The sequence below is a fragment of the Crocodylus porosus genome, unplaced genomic scaffold, assembly GCF_001723895.1.
Source record: "Crocodylus porosus isolate Cpor-Errol unplaced genomic scaffold, CroPor_comp1, whole genome shotgun sequence".
NCBI classification, from domain to species: domain Eukaryota; kingdom Metazoa; phylum Chordata; order Crocodylia; family Crocodylidae; genus Crocodylus; species Crocodylus porosus.
Genome location: NW_017728951.1, coordinates 2,851,774 through 2,869,153, shown reverse-complemented (window position 1 = coordinate 2,869,153; position 17,380 = coordinate 2,851,774). Strand labels below are relative to the sequence as shown.

At 39.1% G+C, this 17,380-nt stretch overlaps 1 protein-coding gene across 1 annotated transcript in view; it reads right to left on the bottom strand.

The window, feature by feature from the left end:
* The window catches only part of TCERG1L (transcription elongation regulator 1 like), a 228,811-nt gene that overhangs the window by 12,261 nt on the left and 199,170 nt on the right, over window positions 1-17,380 (bottom strand). Inside the window, exons 9-10 of the mRNA XM_019555453.1 lie at window positions 14,868-14,937; window positions 1,321-1,456 (exon numbers count right to left, since the gene is read on the bottom strand). Coding sequence (XP_019410998.1) covers window positions 1,321-1,456; window positions 14,868-14,937 — 206 coding nt within the window. The remainder of the gene's footprint in view (window positions 1-1,320; window positions 1,457-14,867; window positions 14,938-17,380) is intronic.

Here is a 17,380-nt window from a genome sequence, read left to right as displayed (position 1 = left end):
TCCAAATTCCTTCCTCCTGGAGTGTTCCTTCTGCAGGCTGCTACATATAGAACCTTCCACGGTCAATTTCATTCCTCCCTGTAAGCTCCAGGACCTTACCTTAAGCTTAGCATTAATCATGTAATCTTGCCATTTTATCGTACCCTCACTGTATATATCTTATGAAAAACATTTGCTGCTAAACTGTCCCAGTGATGCAGAAGACAGCAAAGGCCCTGCATCTGTAGCCAAACACAGACATTCAGTTTCTCCTGGGAGAGTCACCATTGCCCTAGGATCCCAGAAGAAACTATGACCACAGATGTTCAAGATTTTTCTCCTAAAGCAAACATGGCTTCTCCCAGAAAACATAACCTGGGAACAACCAAGATTAAGTCACTCCCAGGAGACTTTCTCCTGAGAGAGTGAACATCCATAAAATGTTCTCTCTGGAAAGAAGCTACAGCACAGGCCTGCAGCATCCCAGTGTGCTCCCAAAGTACCTCCTTTGAATTTCATGGGGTAACATGCATGCCTGTAAATGTACATACCTACAGTTTGCAGGATTAGAGTGTAAAAGTCTGATGCTTACTTCTACCATGAGTTAACACTCAAATTCATCACTAAGAAAACAAGAACATACACTAAGGGCCTAATCTTGTAATCATATGGATAAAATTTTATGGACATAAATAACTATATATAGAATCAGTTGAATAAATGCTAACACTTTTGTGTTACAGGGGTGTAGGCTGTAGGTGTGTTGGTCTAATTCATTTTTGTCTAACCACATTTTTGTGAGTAGTTGAATATAGCTGCATTAATTTCAGTATTAAAAAAACAAAAATCAGGTCCCTTTCAAAATCAGTAAATATTCTATCATTCAAACCATGTGGTTGATAAAATAACCTGATATAACTAATTTATTCTGTCTGTACATTAATATATACTTCATCCATATTGTCAAATGTTGATTATGCTATAATCCTACATATTTTGGTTAAAAAAATACTCTTTGACAAATAATGTATTTTTTTCTGAAAATATATATGCCACCAAATAAACCCAAAATACAATTTCAGAATACCACCATGGCCAAAACGCTTAAGCTATTCATTTCAAGGTTTAGACCAGTCACATTTCTTAACAAGTATTTTTGATTTTTTTTCATGTCATTTCCTTTCTATATAGTAACTGTGTACATGAGAGGGAAGAGAAAAAAAAAAAACACCTCTTGATTAATGTGGTAGTTAGAGATATAGCTTGCTTATTATATTTGTCATATTGCATATACTTTTTTCAAAATGTATAAGGAATATATTAATCACTCTTATTTCTTACTCCTCTCTCCAGAAGCATATCTCGGAAGTGGGTAATGCGCTCCTCTAAAGGAAGCACAATCTGATGTGCTGATGTTTTCACATTTTTCTCTTCGACATCAACCTTCTCCTGATCGGCATTCTGGGAATCTTCTGTTCTTTACCCATGTAAGAAAATGAAGCAGGAATAAGTCAGTAAACACACACAGAAGGGTACGCTTTTCAGTCCTCCACTTTCCTTAGAAAATTTCCCCCCAAAATAGAATTTCTCTTTTATACGGTATGCAATATTGACACTAGCCAAGTCAAATCTTATATAGTTATTAAAATGGGATGGATCTTGAAGATCCTTTAGAAGGAATGATGGCAAGCATTTATGTGGAAGTATAGTATGACTAGACTATGATCAAAGACTGCAATTGAAAATTGAGACATTACACTGTGCATCAATTGGCATTGTTCTATATAATGTGTCAAGGAGTGAAGATTTCAGAGTTGAAACTGGAGAAAGCCATGTTAGTGTTTTTTTCTTAAAAGCTTAAAGGTCAACAATAATCTTCCTTTTATGTTCTCAAGCATCCCATAACTTCACTCCTAGGGGAAGTAATTTGGCTTTTTATCACATATCACATGACCTGCTAGTGAAGAACCTTCCTCTCTATCTGTTCAAAAAAATCTTTGCATGAACTGATAACCATTTTCCAGAAATATATCATTTAGGAATAAAGAGCTGTTTCCAAATAATTAATTACCATTATGTGAGCTATTACATTTACAAGGGTCACTGCCATGCATCTAGCATTACTGTGTTTATTTCAGAAGAGGATATGAACAATGTACTTAAAAATTCAAACAGAGGCACATAAGGGCCATTTCCTCATCAAGTGCACTTTGGCACAGCTCAGTTAAAAGCCAGTGGAGGTACACCAATCTACATCCTACCTTCTGAGGATCAGGCCCATATATTTTTTACTTAGTCCAGAAATCAATAATTTTTCTACAAAACAACTTTTTACTAAAATTCACTGTTTATTCATGCCCAAGTGCTTTCTTGGTAGCATAAGCCACACTGCTCCGTCTTGACATTACCTTTGTGGGGAATAGCCCCAGTAATAGATGATAGGGACGTGCGAAATTTCACCAGCTGTTTTGTTTCAAGCTCAAAACAGTGAAATCAAATTTAATGAATGTTTTGAACTAGCCTCAAAATGAAACAAGGGCAGTTAAAACATTTAAAAAGTTTTGAAATATTTTGAGTTGCAAAGCTAAAGCTGGGCTTGCTTGCAGGGAAACAGAAAGGAAGGAGAGGGAGAGGGAAGAGCGAGGAAGGACTGCTCTGATATTGACTGTGTAGCTGGCCACTGACAGTCATTCTTCCCTGAGGTCCCTTCCAATCCCAGTGCTCTGGGGCCACAGTGCCAGTGAGGGTGCGCCTTAACACATACACAAAGTCATACATGTCACGAGTTTTGCTTGTCACCATCTTGAGGTGCAGTTTCCCAGAAATCCCTGTACCTATCTCCTTGAAACCTTGCAGGCTTTGTGGCTTCATAAGAGTCTATCCTCCCTGCTGTTTTCATTTGAATCAGGCAGTTTCATGCTCTTACAGCCTATGGGCAAAACGACGAAACACATCGAAACAACGAAACAGTTTCAACAAAACAAAATGGAACAGTGCTTTGAAACTAAACTAAACAAAACATTGAAATGAAACAATATCTCTTCAAAATGGTGAAATGGAAGTCAAAATGAAATGGTGCTGTTCTGCACAGATCTAAATGAATTAGAGACTAAACTTCAGGACAACAGAAATATCAAAAGCGGGGGAGCGAGGGCTGTTTTTTTGTGATGCAGACACCTGTCTACTAGGGATCCAAGGACATTTGCTAATATAGCTCAGAGAAACTAGGCACCTGGACTGAGGAAGTGTACACCGTAAGTAAACTTGTGGTGACAATAACAGTTGAACTCTGACAACTTGATTCAGATTTAAACTGGAGGTAGGCAAACACCAGATTCCAGGATTTCAACAGCAACAACAGAGTTGGGCAAGTTCAGTTCTGGCTTGTACTCATCTCTACTATTTATCTGTACCAAGCCATCTATTCTTTCAAGCCCTACTTTATTAAAGGGCAAAAGATGTGATCATATTGGCAACATTTTTCAAAGCTGGATGCTAAAAGTAAAGTACTTATTGCTACTTTTGTCATTTTAATAAAAGTGGTCCAATGTTTAGAGGTGCTGTAGGTCTCACTGAAGTTAATTAACTTTAGACCCCCAATTTAGAATTTAACCATTGAATGTAATAACATTTTTATTTCCGAAGTGCTCTAACTTGAACCATTTGAAGAGAGAAAACATTCAAATATTCTTTTCTGCTAATAAATTACATCAGTCAGTCAATAATGCAATTAGTCCTAGCATATTATGTCCCTGCAGTAATTGTATTACACTTAAATTGCACTAAATTTTGTTATATATATTATTAGTGGATTCAAAAGTATTGCACTGTCACTCTTCATATTATGCTGATGACTTTTATATTGCATTAGCAATTTTCATTTTCCCCAAATCATAATATTCTGTAATATGATCCATCAACCTTAAATTCCAATTTCTAGAATCCCCAAAGATTTTTTTTTGAAGCTGAAACTGATGAAAATACTAAATATTATTCAATCAGCTATGATCCATGAGAGATGCACTCTCGTTTGGTTTGGGTAATAGAAGATGTTTCTACACATGAGTCTTTCATGTATTTTCACACTAAAAACTATAGTGAAAACAGTTCTAACAGTAAAGGAATGCAACAAAGTATTTTAATTTATAGTTGAAAGGACACATATAGACAGATCATTTTACTTTGTACTCTATTACTATCACAATTTTGGAATTTTCATAAAATTATTTTTCTTTAGCTGTACCAACATTTACAGTTGAATACTGTAAACGTTCCATCAGGAAAAGGATCACTGGCTGCAGCTACACAAGATGCTGGCTGTGCAGCAGTCTGTGACTACTGTGCAGTAATGTGGCATGGCAGAAAGCATGATGCGATGCTATTGCACAGTAGTCTCGGGATACTGCACAGTCAGTGTCATGAAAAGGCCATTCCTCGGCTGAAGAATATGAAGCCGTTCCTTCATACAGTATAATGGTAAACAAGCACTAAATGACTGAGTGAGTCTTGAGTACATGTGGTGACTGAGTAAAAATTGCATCCTAATAGGAAATTAATCTTTAGACTTCATGACTATGCTGGGGTGAATAACGAAATCTCTCCTTGGGGCTCTCCTGCCATGCCTTGAACTGGTGGAAGAATAAGAAGTTAATTCCCCAGTGAGAGAGGGTGTGGTAAGTCACCCCAGAAGCAGTATAAAAGTAAATTGGTTTGTTAGTGAATCCCCCACAGCTTGTGGATAACCCCAGCTGTTCTCATAGCGCACCATCTTCCTTCACCCTCCACTGCCATGCAATTTACTCTCCTGAGCCTGTCAGCTCACCTCTAGTCTCACTCTCTTTCCTTCCTTTGCAGGTATTATCAGATTCTTCCTCCATGGAACCTTCTCTCTGCCTGAGAATCAATCTCCCTTCTGTCTCTCTCTCACCTCTTTGTTTTGCTGGTTGCTATGGTTACCGTCAGCTGGTAAGCCAGTCTTATCAGTGATCCATTCCAGCACTGGGTTTGCCGCTCCTGACTTTTCCCATTGACACCATGCCCCATGGGGCAAAGAAAAGCCCCCTGCCATGGACTTTAAGCCACTGGCTCTTAATCAGGCAACATTCACCCCGGATGCGATCCCTCTTCTCAACTGTGTCTACTAAGTAATTATCCTTGCCTTGTCCCTGACCCGACTCTCCTCCTCACTCACAACTTTGTAGCACCAAAGAAACAGGGCTGTTCCTTGCCCTGTTACAGACTTCTTAATCTCAAGAATGATCATAGCTCATTTTCTTTAATATACTCTTTATATCCAACACTGACCAAATACAGCAAGATGACAGCCAAGTCTCAATTCTGACGATGACCAGTGAAAACCTATCAGACAAAAATCTCCATTTCTTCCCACCAAGGCAAACTTGACTATCTATTACAAAATGTTGATCTTAAACAAATTCTTCCTAAAATGTCATATAATTTTGACAATTGAGCACTTAAATTTAGGGGGAAAACATAATTTTGATATGATTAGTTACAGTTTTGAGCCCATATTTACCTTCAGATGGAGATTTTCAGCTTCCACTGAGGTTAATGGGAGCCATGTGTTATCCAAAACCTAAATAGGTCCCTTTCTGTTATCTTGTGCTTCACATGAAAGGAACCTTCAAATCATTTTAGTAAACAAATTAACTCTACTCATAATTGCACCAAGTCTTTAAGTAATTAAGATTAAGTAATTTGAAGATATTCTTTTTGCACATTTAAAATAAAGTAACATTCTGCTGCTTTTGTATATAATATAATTAGACTGTTGTTAAGTATTTTAGGTCCTATAATTAAAATGTATTCAAATGTAAATGAAAATAGAGTAGTGTGTAACTTCTTACAAAATTAGCTGTTTGAATGTAAAACCATTAGAATTTTAAACAAAGATCCAGGGCTGAAATAAAATAAGGGTTTTAATAAAAGTCTATTGCACTAAAATGGAACTCTTTCAAATTAATTCAGTAGGCCTACTTGCACAGAACCAGCAATCACCTTAAATACACCAAAAAGACCTGTAATATATAGCCAAGCCCTCAGATACCATCAGATCTGCACTGAGAACACTTGGATTACCATCTCACAAGTCTCAAGAAGGCTTTCACTCAACAGGGACACTTATGGATCTATTTATCCAGAGAAATAGACTGCATGCTTGAAAGATCCACCCAGATACCATGTGAAGAATTGATACAGTACAGAAGGAAAACCCCCACAAATCAAACACCACTGGTTATGACATATCACTCCTCCCTCAAACCTATGCAGAAAATCCTCAAACAATTGCAACCCACACTAGAAAAAGACCCATTTCTTAAAGAGATCTTCCCAAATCCACCCATTCTAGTCTTCAAACAGGCACTGAACCTTGCTAACCTCATTACCATAAAGAACTTTCTGTTGGCCCAAAACACACCGAATGGATCCAGACCATGCCATGACAAGAAATGTAAAGCCTGCCAACACTTCTCCACTACCCCCACAATTACTACACCCCACAACAGAACCATCAGAATTTCTGGATCTTAGAGCCGCACCTCCAGAAATGCAATAGATCTTATCCAATGCACCAAATGCCCTGATGGAAAATACATAGGAGAGACCAAACAACAACTATGCATCAGAGTGAATTCACACCAGAAATCCATCAAAGACAAGAATACCCAATTACCTGTGGGGGCACATTTCTCACAAAAAAAAAATTCTCTCTCCAATATCTTAGTTCTAATCCTCAAAGGGAATTTACAAAACACTTTTCACGGAGGATCCTATGAACTTCACTTCATCGACCCCCTGGATACAAAAAATCATGGACTATATATAGATTAGGGCTGTGCAAAATGTTGCCAGATATTTCATTTCAAAGCTGTTTCGATGTGTTTGAGCTCAAAACAGCAAAACTGAAATGAAACAAAAGACTTCAAAACAAGGGCACTTGAAACATTTTGAGTTTTAAAGCCGGGCTTAGTTGGCTTCAGCTGGTCTCAGGGGGCAGCAGCAACCTCCACTCATCCAGTGTGCAGATCCAGGGGCCCACATCCCTGGGAGGGCTGCAGGGCTGTGCCGGACTCCTCCTGGGGGTGCGAGCCCCCGGATCTGTGTGCCAGATGAGAGGAGGCTGCTGCTGCAATCTTCTCCTTTCTTATAAATGCATAGGTTCATAGATGTAGGGTCGGAAGGGACCTGAGCAGATCATCAAGTCTGACCCCTGTCCTGGGTAGGAATGAATACTGGGCTCGTATGATCCCTGGTAAATTTAAGCTCAAGTGAACCCAGCTAGGTAATTATCAAGCCTCTTTTTAAAAACCCCTAAGGTAGGAGCCAGCACCACTTCCCTAGGAAGCTGGTTCAAAATCCTGGCCACCCTGGCTGTGAACTAGTCCCTCCAGATGTCTAGCCTGAACCTACTCTCAATCAATTTGTGGCCATTATTCCTTGTTACTCTGGGATGTGCTTGAGGGAACAGGGTCTTATCCATTCCCCTCTGGTCACCCCTGGTAAGTTTATAGATGGTCACTAGATTTCTTCTCAGCCTTCTCTTGTGAAGGCTGAGCAGGTTCAAGTCCTGTAGCATCTCTTCGTAGGGTCTGCCCTGCTGCCTCTGATCTTGTGAGTGGCCCTCTTCTGGACCCTCTTAATGCCAACCACATCCCTCCTGAAGCGCAGTACCCAGAACTGGACACAGTAATCCAACTGTGGCCTGACCAGTATCGCACAGAGGGGGAGGATCACCTCCTTGGACCTGCTCATGATGCATCTGTGGATACATGATAAGGTGTGGTTAGCCTTACTGACCATGTCCTCACATTGGCAGCCCATGTTCATTTTAGAATTGATAATGACTCCAAGATCTCTTTCTGCCACTGTGCTTTTGAGAAGAAAGTTCCCCAGCTTATAGGTATGCTGCTGGTTCTTTCTGCCAAGTGCAGTATCTTCCTGCACTTGTCAGTATTGAATCCCATCCTATTCACATTCACCCACCCCTGTAACCTGTCCAGGTCCAGTTGTATCCTGTCCCTCCCTTCTAGCTTGCCCACCTCACCCCAAATCTTGGTCTCATCAATGAATTTGAACAGGGTGCTATTCACCCCCTCGTCAAAGTTGCTAATAAAGAAATCCAAGGACTGAGCCATGGGGGACTCCACTGCTCACATCCCTCCAGGTGGAATATGACCCATCCACTACCACTCTCTGCGTGCGACCCCCTAACCAATTTGTGCCCATCTGACTGTGTAGGCATCAATGCCATAGTCGCCTAACTTATTAATGAGAATAGGGTGGGAGAAGTGTCAAAGGCCTTCCTGAAGTCCAGAAAGACTACATCCTCTGCAACACCTGCATCCCATGATTCTGTGATCTGATCGTAGAAGGCAATCAGGTTGGTCTGACAGGACCTGCCCCAATGAACCCATGCTGGTTGTCCTTGAGCATCATCACCCCTGTTGGCCCCTCACAGATTTGCTGCTAGATAATTTTCTCAAAGAGCTTCCCCAGGACCAAAGTAAGATTAATGAGCCTATAATTGCCTGGGTCCTCCCTCCTCCCTTTTTTGAAAATGAGGATCACATTGGCCTTCTTCCAGTCTTCTGGATCCTGGCCAGAGCACCAGGAGTGCTTATTGTGTTTTAAGTAATATGAGTTATGGCTGAACTTTGATGAAAGTGGTTCTTAACATTATCAAAAAAACATATTGTGTGTCAATTTATTCTGTGTCCAAGGAACAATAGAATTTTACTAAATAAGTTTATTTTTTACATATTCAAAATTGGCAGTAATTGGCTAGGCTGAAATACTACTGAAAAAGACTGTGGGGGGTGGGGTCATACTGGATTGCAAGGTGACTATAAGCCACAAGACTATATTAACAGGAGTATTGCACACAAGTCACAGGATGCCATTCTTCTACTCTATTTAGCATTGGTGAGGCCTTACCAGCAGCACTGCATTTCGTTTTGGGCTCAATATTTCAATAAGGATGTGGACAGATTGGTGGGAGTCCAGAGGACAGCAATAAAAATTATTACAGGCATAGAAAGCATACAGAGGTGGTTGAGTGTTTTCTGTGTGCACAGTTGACATGACAAGATTAGAACGAACTTTCTAACTATGAGAATCATTAAGTACTAGAGAGATTACCTAGAGAAGTCATAGCATGTCGATCATTGGTTTATTAGGAAACATTTAGGGATGATTCTGCCTTTTGCAGGGAGTTGGACTATCCAGAGGACCTCCTGAGATCCGTTCCAGCCCTATTGTTTCTATGCTTTATGATTCTAAGATCCCTAGAATATTTTACATTTATAAGGCAATTAAGTGCACCATAAATGTACAAGTGCTACATGTTCAACTGATTTATGTGCCATAAAGTGGCAAAATATGTAGAAGGGGTTTATTTTGTAGCAGTGTTGGCCTAAGGACACAGGCAGACAAGGTTCTTCGGGTAAATCTCAGACCTTTTATTAGACCAACTCAAATAATTGAAAAATTCTTCTTAGCAAGTTTTTGGGCACGAACACCCTTCATCAGGCTAAGGAAGCATCTGTAGATGGTCTGTGCTCTTCCTGGATGGAGTGGGAAAGCAGCCAGAGGCCAGTAGGTATGCAAGAAAGCCAGTCAGTTAGCATGTAATTAAGGTGGTCAGTAGATGAGAGACAGGGGAGGGGGGCATGGAAAGGGGGAATGAATGTAGTTGTAATCAAAGGAAGACACACAGGAAGGTGGGAGGAAGGGAATGAAAATAGCTGGCAAAAAGTGAAGGTTTACCTGGGTAATCAGATTTTGGGCAGGTTAATGTGTCATAAATCCAATGTCTATATTTAGTCAATGATTTTTTGTATTTAGTAGATTGATGAAGTGAAGTTCATCCACGAAGAGCACAGACCATCTGCAGATGCCTCCTCAGCCTGACAAAGGGTGCTTGTTCCTGAAAGCTTGCTAAGAAAGCTTGCTAATTTTTCTAACTATTTGAGTTGGTTCCAAAAAAGATATCAGATTTACCTGAAGAACCTTGCCCGCTAAAGTACATAGGACATCTTCGTGGCCTGTTTTTATAGCACCATAATTAAACTTATAGCATGTCCCATCCCAAGTCTGACAATCAGTTGCTTGTCCTCACTGGGATAGGGCTTGGCATCAGAATCAGGACAGCCCCAGTCCTGATGCTGAAAATGGGCATTTGGAGGAACAGGTTGCAATGTACCCCAGTAGGGGGTTGTGGGGAAAGGCATTTAAAAGTCCTGGGTTGGAAGGAGCTATGGGGAACCAGTCTAAAAACTATATATTTTTGAACACCAGGGCTGTCCCATGGCTAGGAAGACCCTGGCTCCTGATTGATTCCTACTTGCAGCACTTGCAGAGTCCATACCCACAGTCCCACATATAGTACTGAGGCCTTTGGATTTGAAGTTGTGGCACAGGGGGGACTAGATTTACTCCCCTTGGTGCTGCAGTTACAAAGCTGTCTGCAGGTCTGTGGGTATCCAGCTTTCAAGCTGACAGAGCAGGGAGAGCTTAGGATCCTGATCACAGTGAGGAACATGACAGGTTTTCCAAAAGAGACAAGCACACAAATGGAAAACCCAAACGATGGATTTCTGCTCTTATCACAAATAAAATTGATGATGTCTTAAAAATCAATAGAAAAGGTATTTCTAACAAAATAAGGGCTTGTAAATTTAGAACCAGCTTGTGTATTTAGGGCAGCCCAGAGGCTTCTGTAAATTATGCCTGGACTGGGTCTAATGGAGAAGTAGACTGAGAATTACAGACCTACCTCTGGTTGCTTTGAAGTTATCTCTTTTCTAGCTTCACAGATGAGAACACTAATGTATGTTTCTTGTGAGGCAGCTAGCATATTTTTATGCACTGTAAAATAATATACTGCAATATTCTCAGGCTATAAAGAAAACAGTTAAATCTGATACTTGCTGCAAATGACATGTGCCATGACCTTCAATCCTTGAGATTTTGTAGAAGACTATAAAATATCCAGTTTAGCCCAGTTACATGATTGGAGTGCTAGGAGTGCTCACCACCTGGCGTTTATGTGGTTGAACAGTATAAATGAGGAACTCTTCTGCCTCATACCTTGAATGGGGACAGATGAATGTTGACTGGAATCCCTGACGGCACTAAATTCAAAGTAAGTAAGGAGGATCCAATGAGTAAGACTTAGTAGGGCTGGAGGTCTCCATAGGGGAAAGTGATGGTGAACATATTGACGATAATAAAGGTGTTTGTCCTTCTAAGCAGGAAAAGTGGGATGTATTTAATCTCCTTTGGAATACAACCCAGTGTTGCTTCTTTCTAGGATACCTCTGTCACATAGGAGTGTTGCATGAGAGTCACTGAGCAGTCTTTGTTACTAAGTGCTCCTATGTATCACAGATTTTAAATCAGTTCTGGTCTCAGCTGGAAATATGTACATTAGCATCATGGCATATGAAACCCAGCACTCTTAAGAAACAGCGTTTCAGTTCCAAATGCTGCTGGCATCAGGTTCAATGATTCTAACTGCTGCACATGCTGTTGCTTGCAGATACACGAATTTATTCATTTCAGCAGTTATTTTGTGAGGCTAGGACTACGTGGAAGGAACACTTGATAAGACTATTTCTGGGTAGAAAGCAAATAGGATTTGATTCCTCCTAATTAGGAGGGAAATTTTAATTCTTTTTAAGTACTAAAAAAAGAAAGGAAATGTTAAAAAAAATGTTAATTTGGGGGCAAGGGTCCCTCAGACTTAAAAGCTTCCTTAAAATATTGTAAAAGTTTATATTGTACTATTTGTTCCAGTTTTATTTTTATTTTTAAGCAAAAGAAAAAAATGCCTTGATATCAAACTTCAAAATTTAGCATATTGTATTGACAGCATTTAATATAGATTTGCTATGTCCTGTTTTCTCCTCTCCTGCTATATATATCTAACCCTGACCGCAGCCTCCTGCTTGTGCGTTAAAATATCCTCAAAGGAAAGATGAAAAAGGGTTATTTTATGTCCTTCAAATACTACTCACTGGGCGTGTCTACACATGAAATTAATGTGAATGAAGAAACCCCAGTGCACATTGTGCTGGAGCTTATTGCTCCCAGGTGCTGCGTCTTCACATGCACCCATGACCACAGCATGTTGAGCTGGGTCAGCAGCCCTGGCTGGCAGGGAGCCCCAGGGGTCAGCCTGCCAGTGTGACATTGCTTCCACCTGGCTCAACATGCTGTGAAGGGGCTACCTGGGGCACAAGAGTGCTCCAGTGTGGGGCTAGCCGACAAGCAACCCTATACTAAAGCACCTTCATGCTCCAGCCAGCCCCGTCAGCGTCTACATGTGCGTTTCTGCGTGCTAAAGCATACCGCTGCAGGACAGTATTTGCATTTACAAGAACTAACATGCAGCAGAGTTAATTAGTTTCCTGCAGCCTAATAGAGCCACATATGTAGACACTGAGACATTGAGACTTTACTCTGCAGTAAACATCTCATGTCGGTGTGCTTGCTATGGGTGCAATTCATTTGTGGCACAGATAGCTGGTGGTTCATATGGTTCAGCACTGTCTCTACAATGAGGGCTGAGATGAGGAGGGACCAGATTTCACTACAGAATCCATATTTATGCAAGCAGGGCAAGTCAACTGCCCTAGTAAATTAAGCAGTTCTCAAATGGGGTGCCACCAGACCTTTTCTGGGGTGCTACAGAATAAGTGTGGGATCTACAGGCATTGCCACCACCCACCACTGCCATGTGCCTGATGCACAGCTAGACTGGGAAGGGCTGTGGCCCAAGCACATGCTTCTGCCTCTATTAGGATTAGATGATAAGCTAAAGAAGGCAGGAGTTACCTCTCTTGATAGAAACAGAGGTATTCAGCCCATATGGAACTGTCCCACACACCTGTTTCTGGGAGGAGCATGGGGAGACAATGCCAGAAAGGGCTGTAGCAAAAGTAAGCTCTCCTGCATTCTTTATGCTTATCAGATAACCCTAATAGAGGTAGGAGAATATGCATGTGTCACAACTCTTTTCAATCTGCTTGTGCATGAATGTGCATTTTTACCTGATGGTGACAATAGCAGCATCACCCCACTGAGAACCACCGACATAACATGGGGTAGCAGAACAATGATTTTCAATGGGGATGACACCAAATTCAAAAAAAGTTATGGAGTGGTGCCCTGCATCTAAAATGGTCCCTTCCCTTCTCATGTCCTTGTGACAAGGTATTCAGCAGAATTCATAGATTTGTTGGAATCTGACAGACTGTGCCATGAACACTTCTGCTATGGCCTCAAAGCTGTAACCACTGGGCCACTAACCATGTGCCTGAGCTCCCACACTGCCCCAGCCTGCCATCTGAAATAGTTGAGGACCATTGAGTTAACTACATGGAGAGAAATATGCTGTAATTATGGACTGTGGATGCCAGTGTAGAGTTGGATTTGATTGCTCTAACCTGAATGGTAGTCACATGCTTATTTTAAGAAAAAAGGAGAGATGGCTTTCACAGACTTTGCAAAGAAGTTATAAGAAAAAGAAGGATGATAGGTCAAATGTAGGGTTTATCAGTTTTGACAGTGTTCCTTTGAATGTAAAGAAGATAAGAAAACACAAAAGACCTGGTGTTAACCTTTTCAAAGAAGAATAAGTCATGGAAATCTAACCATCCTGGGACAATAATCTCTATTCACAAGTAGGCAATAGAAAGAGCCACTGTTTGACTTACTGACATTCTGAGTAGTAAGCTTTATAGTATCAGTTTTCTGAAACTGAATAAAGCACTTTTTTCTGGAATTTACTAAAAAGGAGGAATTCCACTGTCTGAAATTTTGGATCTCTTAGTTTAGGTATAGGTACTAGATTTGCATATTTACAATAAAATCTCCCTCAGATATTGAAACTATATATTTCTACATATAGGATTATATCACTGAAAAAATAGAAAAAATTTCATTCGCTTAATTGATGTCTGGATTTCATTCATAACATCTTATCTTCCTCTCATGTTGATATAAATGAAGAGGAATGCCAGTTATATCAGTAAGTTATAGTAGTAGGGCAGAGTAGTAGAAAAGAGACTCAGTTCTACAGTATTTCTATTTTGGAAATGCAGTACCTGTATCTCTTTAAATTTCAGAATTCCTCCATGTATATCACCTGGTAAGTACCTTATACAGACCTATTTTACAGACAGATCTTACATTGCCAATATTGTGTCATAGCCAAGATTATATTTAAAATCACCAACACTTCATGGCAAGGGTGAGTCAAGAAGGCCTTTCTCTAGACCCTTTCCCAAGATGGAAATGTTTCCCACCGCTTTTTCTGTGACAGTGTTTTTCTTCCTATTCTGGTAAGGGAGATTCAGATAAATATTGGAAGAGATTCATACCAAAGGAGAAATCTAAATGACAGCAGAAGCACTTAGAAATCACCAACAATTAAAGGCTAACTGTTGTTGTGAACGTGTGTAGTTTCATTAAATCAGTGGAGCTTTGCCCATTACAGCAGCAGAAAAAAATGACTGAAATCCTGATCCCATGAAAGCCAATGGCAAAAGTCCTATTTGATTTCAATTAAGCCAATGATTTCTCCCAATTTACTTACTATTAATAAAGTTTCTCTACGTTTAATTTCATCATTCATCTCTTTTCCAATAACTAATCTACAGTGAAAAAAGCACAGATGAGGTCTATAGGAAATGGGCATTTTGAAATGCAAAGAGGTCAGACTAATGAATAAATATCTTAAGGACTGCTGTCCCAATTTATTCATGAAAATAGCTATGCAATGAAGAACAAATTAGTTTCTTAGTGCCTCATCTGTAGTGGATTTTTGCTATGCCACATGTGAAGTAAGAGACAGTAATACTTACTTATTTCTCTTGATTTTGGTGCTGTGCTCATCATTTACATCCTCTGAACAAGAACTATCACTCTTATCTGCTAAAAAAGACATAAATTAAAATTAGTAGACATTTAGACTACTTAAATAGAAATAAAAACTGCCAAACTCCTGTTTCACTTGTCTTTTTGCACTGATTCCTGCATAAAATACTAATCCCTACTGTTTTTGTATTAAAATGTACTTACAAGTGTTCTCTTCAAAACTAAAAGTGATAAAAACTAACTTTTGGGGGGCTTGAAGGAGTGCTCACTTTAAATTTTTGATGTGATTTTGTTTTACATTTTACTGTCCCTGTTTCACATCTGATTGATAAAAAATGGAAAATATGACCATAAAGATGCTTGTGGAGCATTATTTCAGTCTTGACAAGCTGAATGATTTTAGACTGCTCACTTGTATTTGGAACTGTTTTGCTTCTTTTTGTGTTTCTCATTCCTATAATACTAAAACGTAATGTTGGTTTCTCATTAAATCTGACCCACTGTATAGGAATGGAAGCAAAATTATCCAGGTAGTATAGATTCCTAAACTCACAATGTAACAAAAAAAGAAAATATATCACTCCTATTTGGCTTGGACACTTCCATATAGTAGTTTAAGATGAGTTTGTTAATCATAAAGAGAAGTTTATGAAGATGACACCTATATCTGCAATTTTGAAGGATTTCATGCTCTTTCCATGTATACAAAATACAATTTTCAACATAACAGTGCTCTGAATAAGAATGAACTGCTGCTAGCATTCACTTCAGTTTAATACCTATTTTGATTTTCAGTGTTCTAAGTATTTAACCATGGTTGCAGTAAAAACAGATTTTCAGAGGTAAGAGAGATGGAAGGAGTCAGTGCCTTATGTAAACCCATGAAACCCTGCCCCATTTGCAATCTACTGCAATATTCTAATTGATTTTAATGGAATCAGGATTTCACTTCTAGGCTAGGGACAGGCATTCAAAATGCCTGAGCCTGAATTGATTCAATCTTTGCCGGTTAGTTCAACATGGCTAGGCTAAATCAGTTTTGTAACCAGACAGACATCCCAGAAATGCAGGCATATGCCTACAATGGCTCAGGCTAGAAGCTGGTGGGGGGCTAAAGCAGCCCTCCCTTCCTTCCACAGTAATATGTATTATTAAGTTGTTTTAAATTCCCTAGTGCTTTTACTAAATACTTAACATACCTTGAAGATTGAATTCTGTTTTCACTGAAACCTAAGAGAATTTGGCCATTTCATTCAAAGGGTGGAGAATATGGTCTTAGATTCTTTTTTTCCCCTTGCTTTAAGGAATCATGAATTAATGATATGTCAGCAAAGTGTATAATATTTATATTAAGAAATAATAATGCAACATCAATACAGAAGAGAGAATAATGCGGAGTGGAAATGCAACAGCTGAAAAAAACTCTGCGATGAAATATCACAATATCTGAAGATTAAAGGTAGCAGCAGAGAACATACCATAAAGAAGGAACTATACACCAAGTTAAAATGATTTAACTCTCTTTCAACATGGTATGCATTATGGGTAAGTAGAAGTTAATGGCAACAAAAAACCCAGTCTCCTTTATAAAATTATTATAATGAATCAGTGCATTTTGAATATACGAATTAATTGTTTTATCACTAGCTATACAGTATAGTCTGCCAGTTCTCCACAGCTACTAAATTATTCTATAGAAAAACCTACAGAGAAAGCAATTTGAAGTCATAGAAGATAGAGGACAGTAATCCAGTCTTGATATTATAAAGTCATTAATCAGGAGCTATTCACCCTGATGAGACAGCAATGATCATAACTTTAATAAATTCTTAAGATAGTATTATGAAAACTTTCAAAGCCAAGTACTTGATGTTGTTCTGAAAGACAATTCAGGTTAAAAATGACCTGAGTTTCAGGGCTGATTGGGCAAGTACCGTCCTACTTTTACAGAATGGTGGAAGTAGTAAAAAAGCCATGCTCAGCAGGCAGCAAGCCCGAATAAAAATCAATTGAGTCTTATCTGAGTTAAGCTTCAACAAGTTAGCAGGCATCGAAAACTGATCATCTATAAAGCACTTTATTACACCATAGATAGCTCTCTCAAAGTTGACTAGGAGATATACTCTGTGATACACTTGACAGTTATTTGTCTCAATGTGAGAAAATGTTTCTTGAACAAAGAACCAGGAAAAGCAAGTGGCAAGATTAGAAGTCTAGTTGGTACTAGTAAGATTCTTCAATTCTATATCTCAGCAGGGCCAAAAAAATATGTATCAGTGACAATGAATGAGTGATTTTCTGAAAGTATTCAAGGTTTAACTTAAAATATCTAATGAGAAAAGATATAAACTCTCCATTTCATTCTCAAAAGAAGGCCATCCTTTGTTACATATAACTGTGATATTGGTATTCAACCTGTAAGTCTATAAAACATTCTGTATGGCTAATAGATTTTTACATATATATATATATATATATATATATATAACAAAATGAAAAT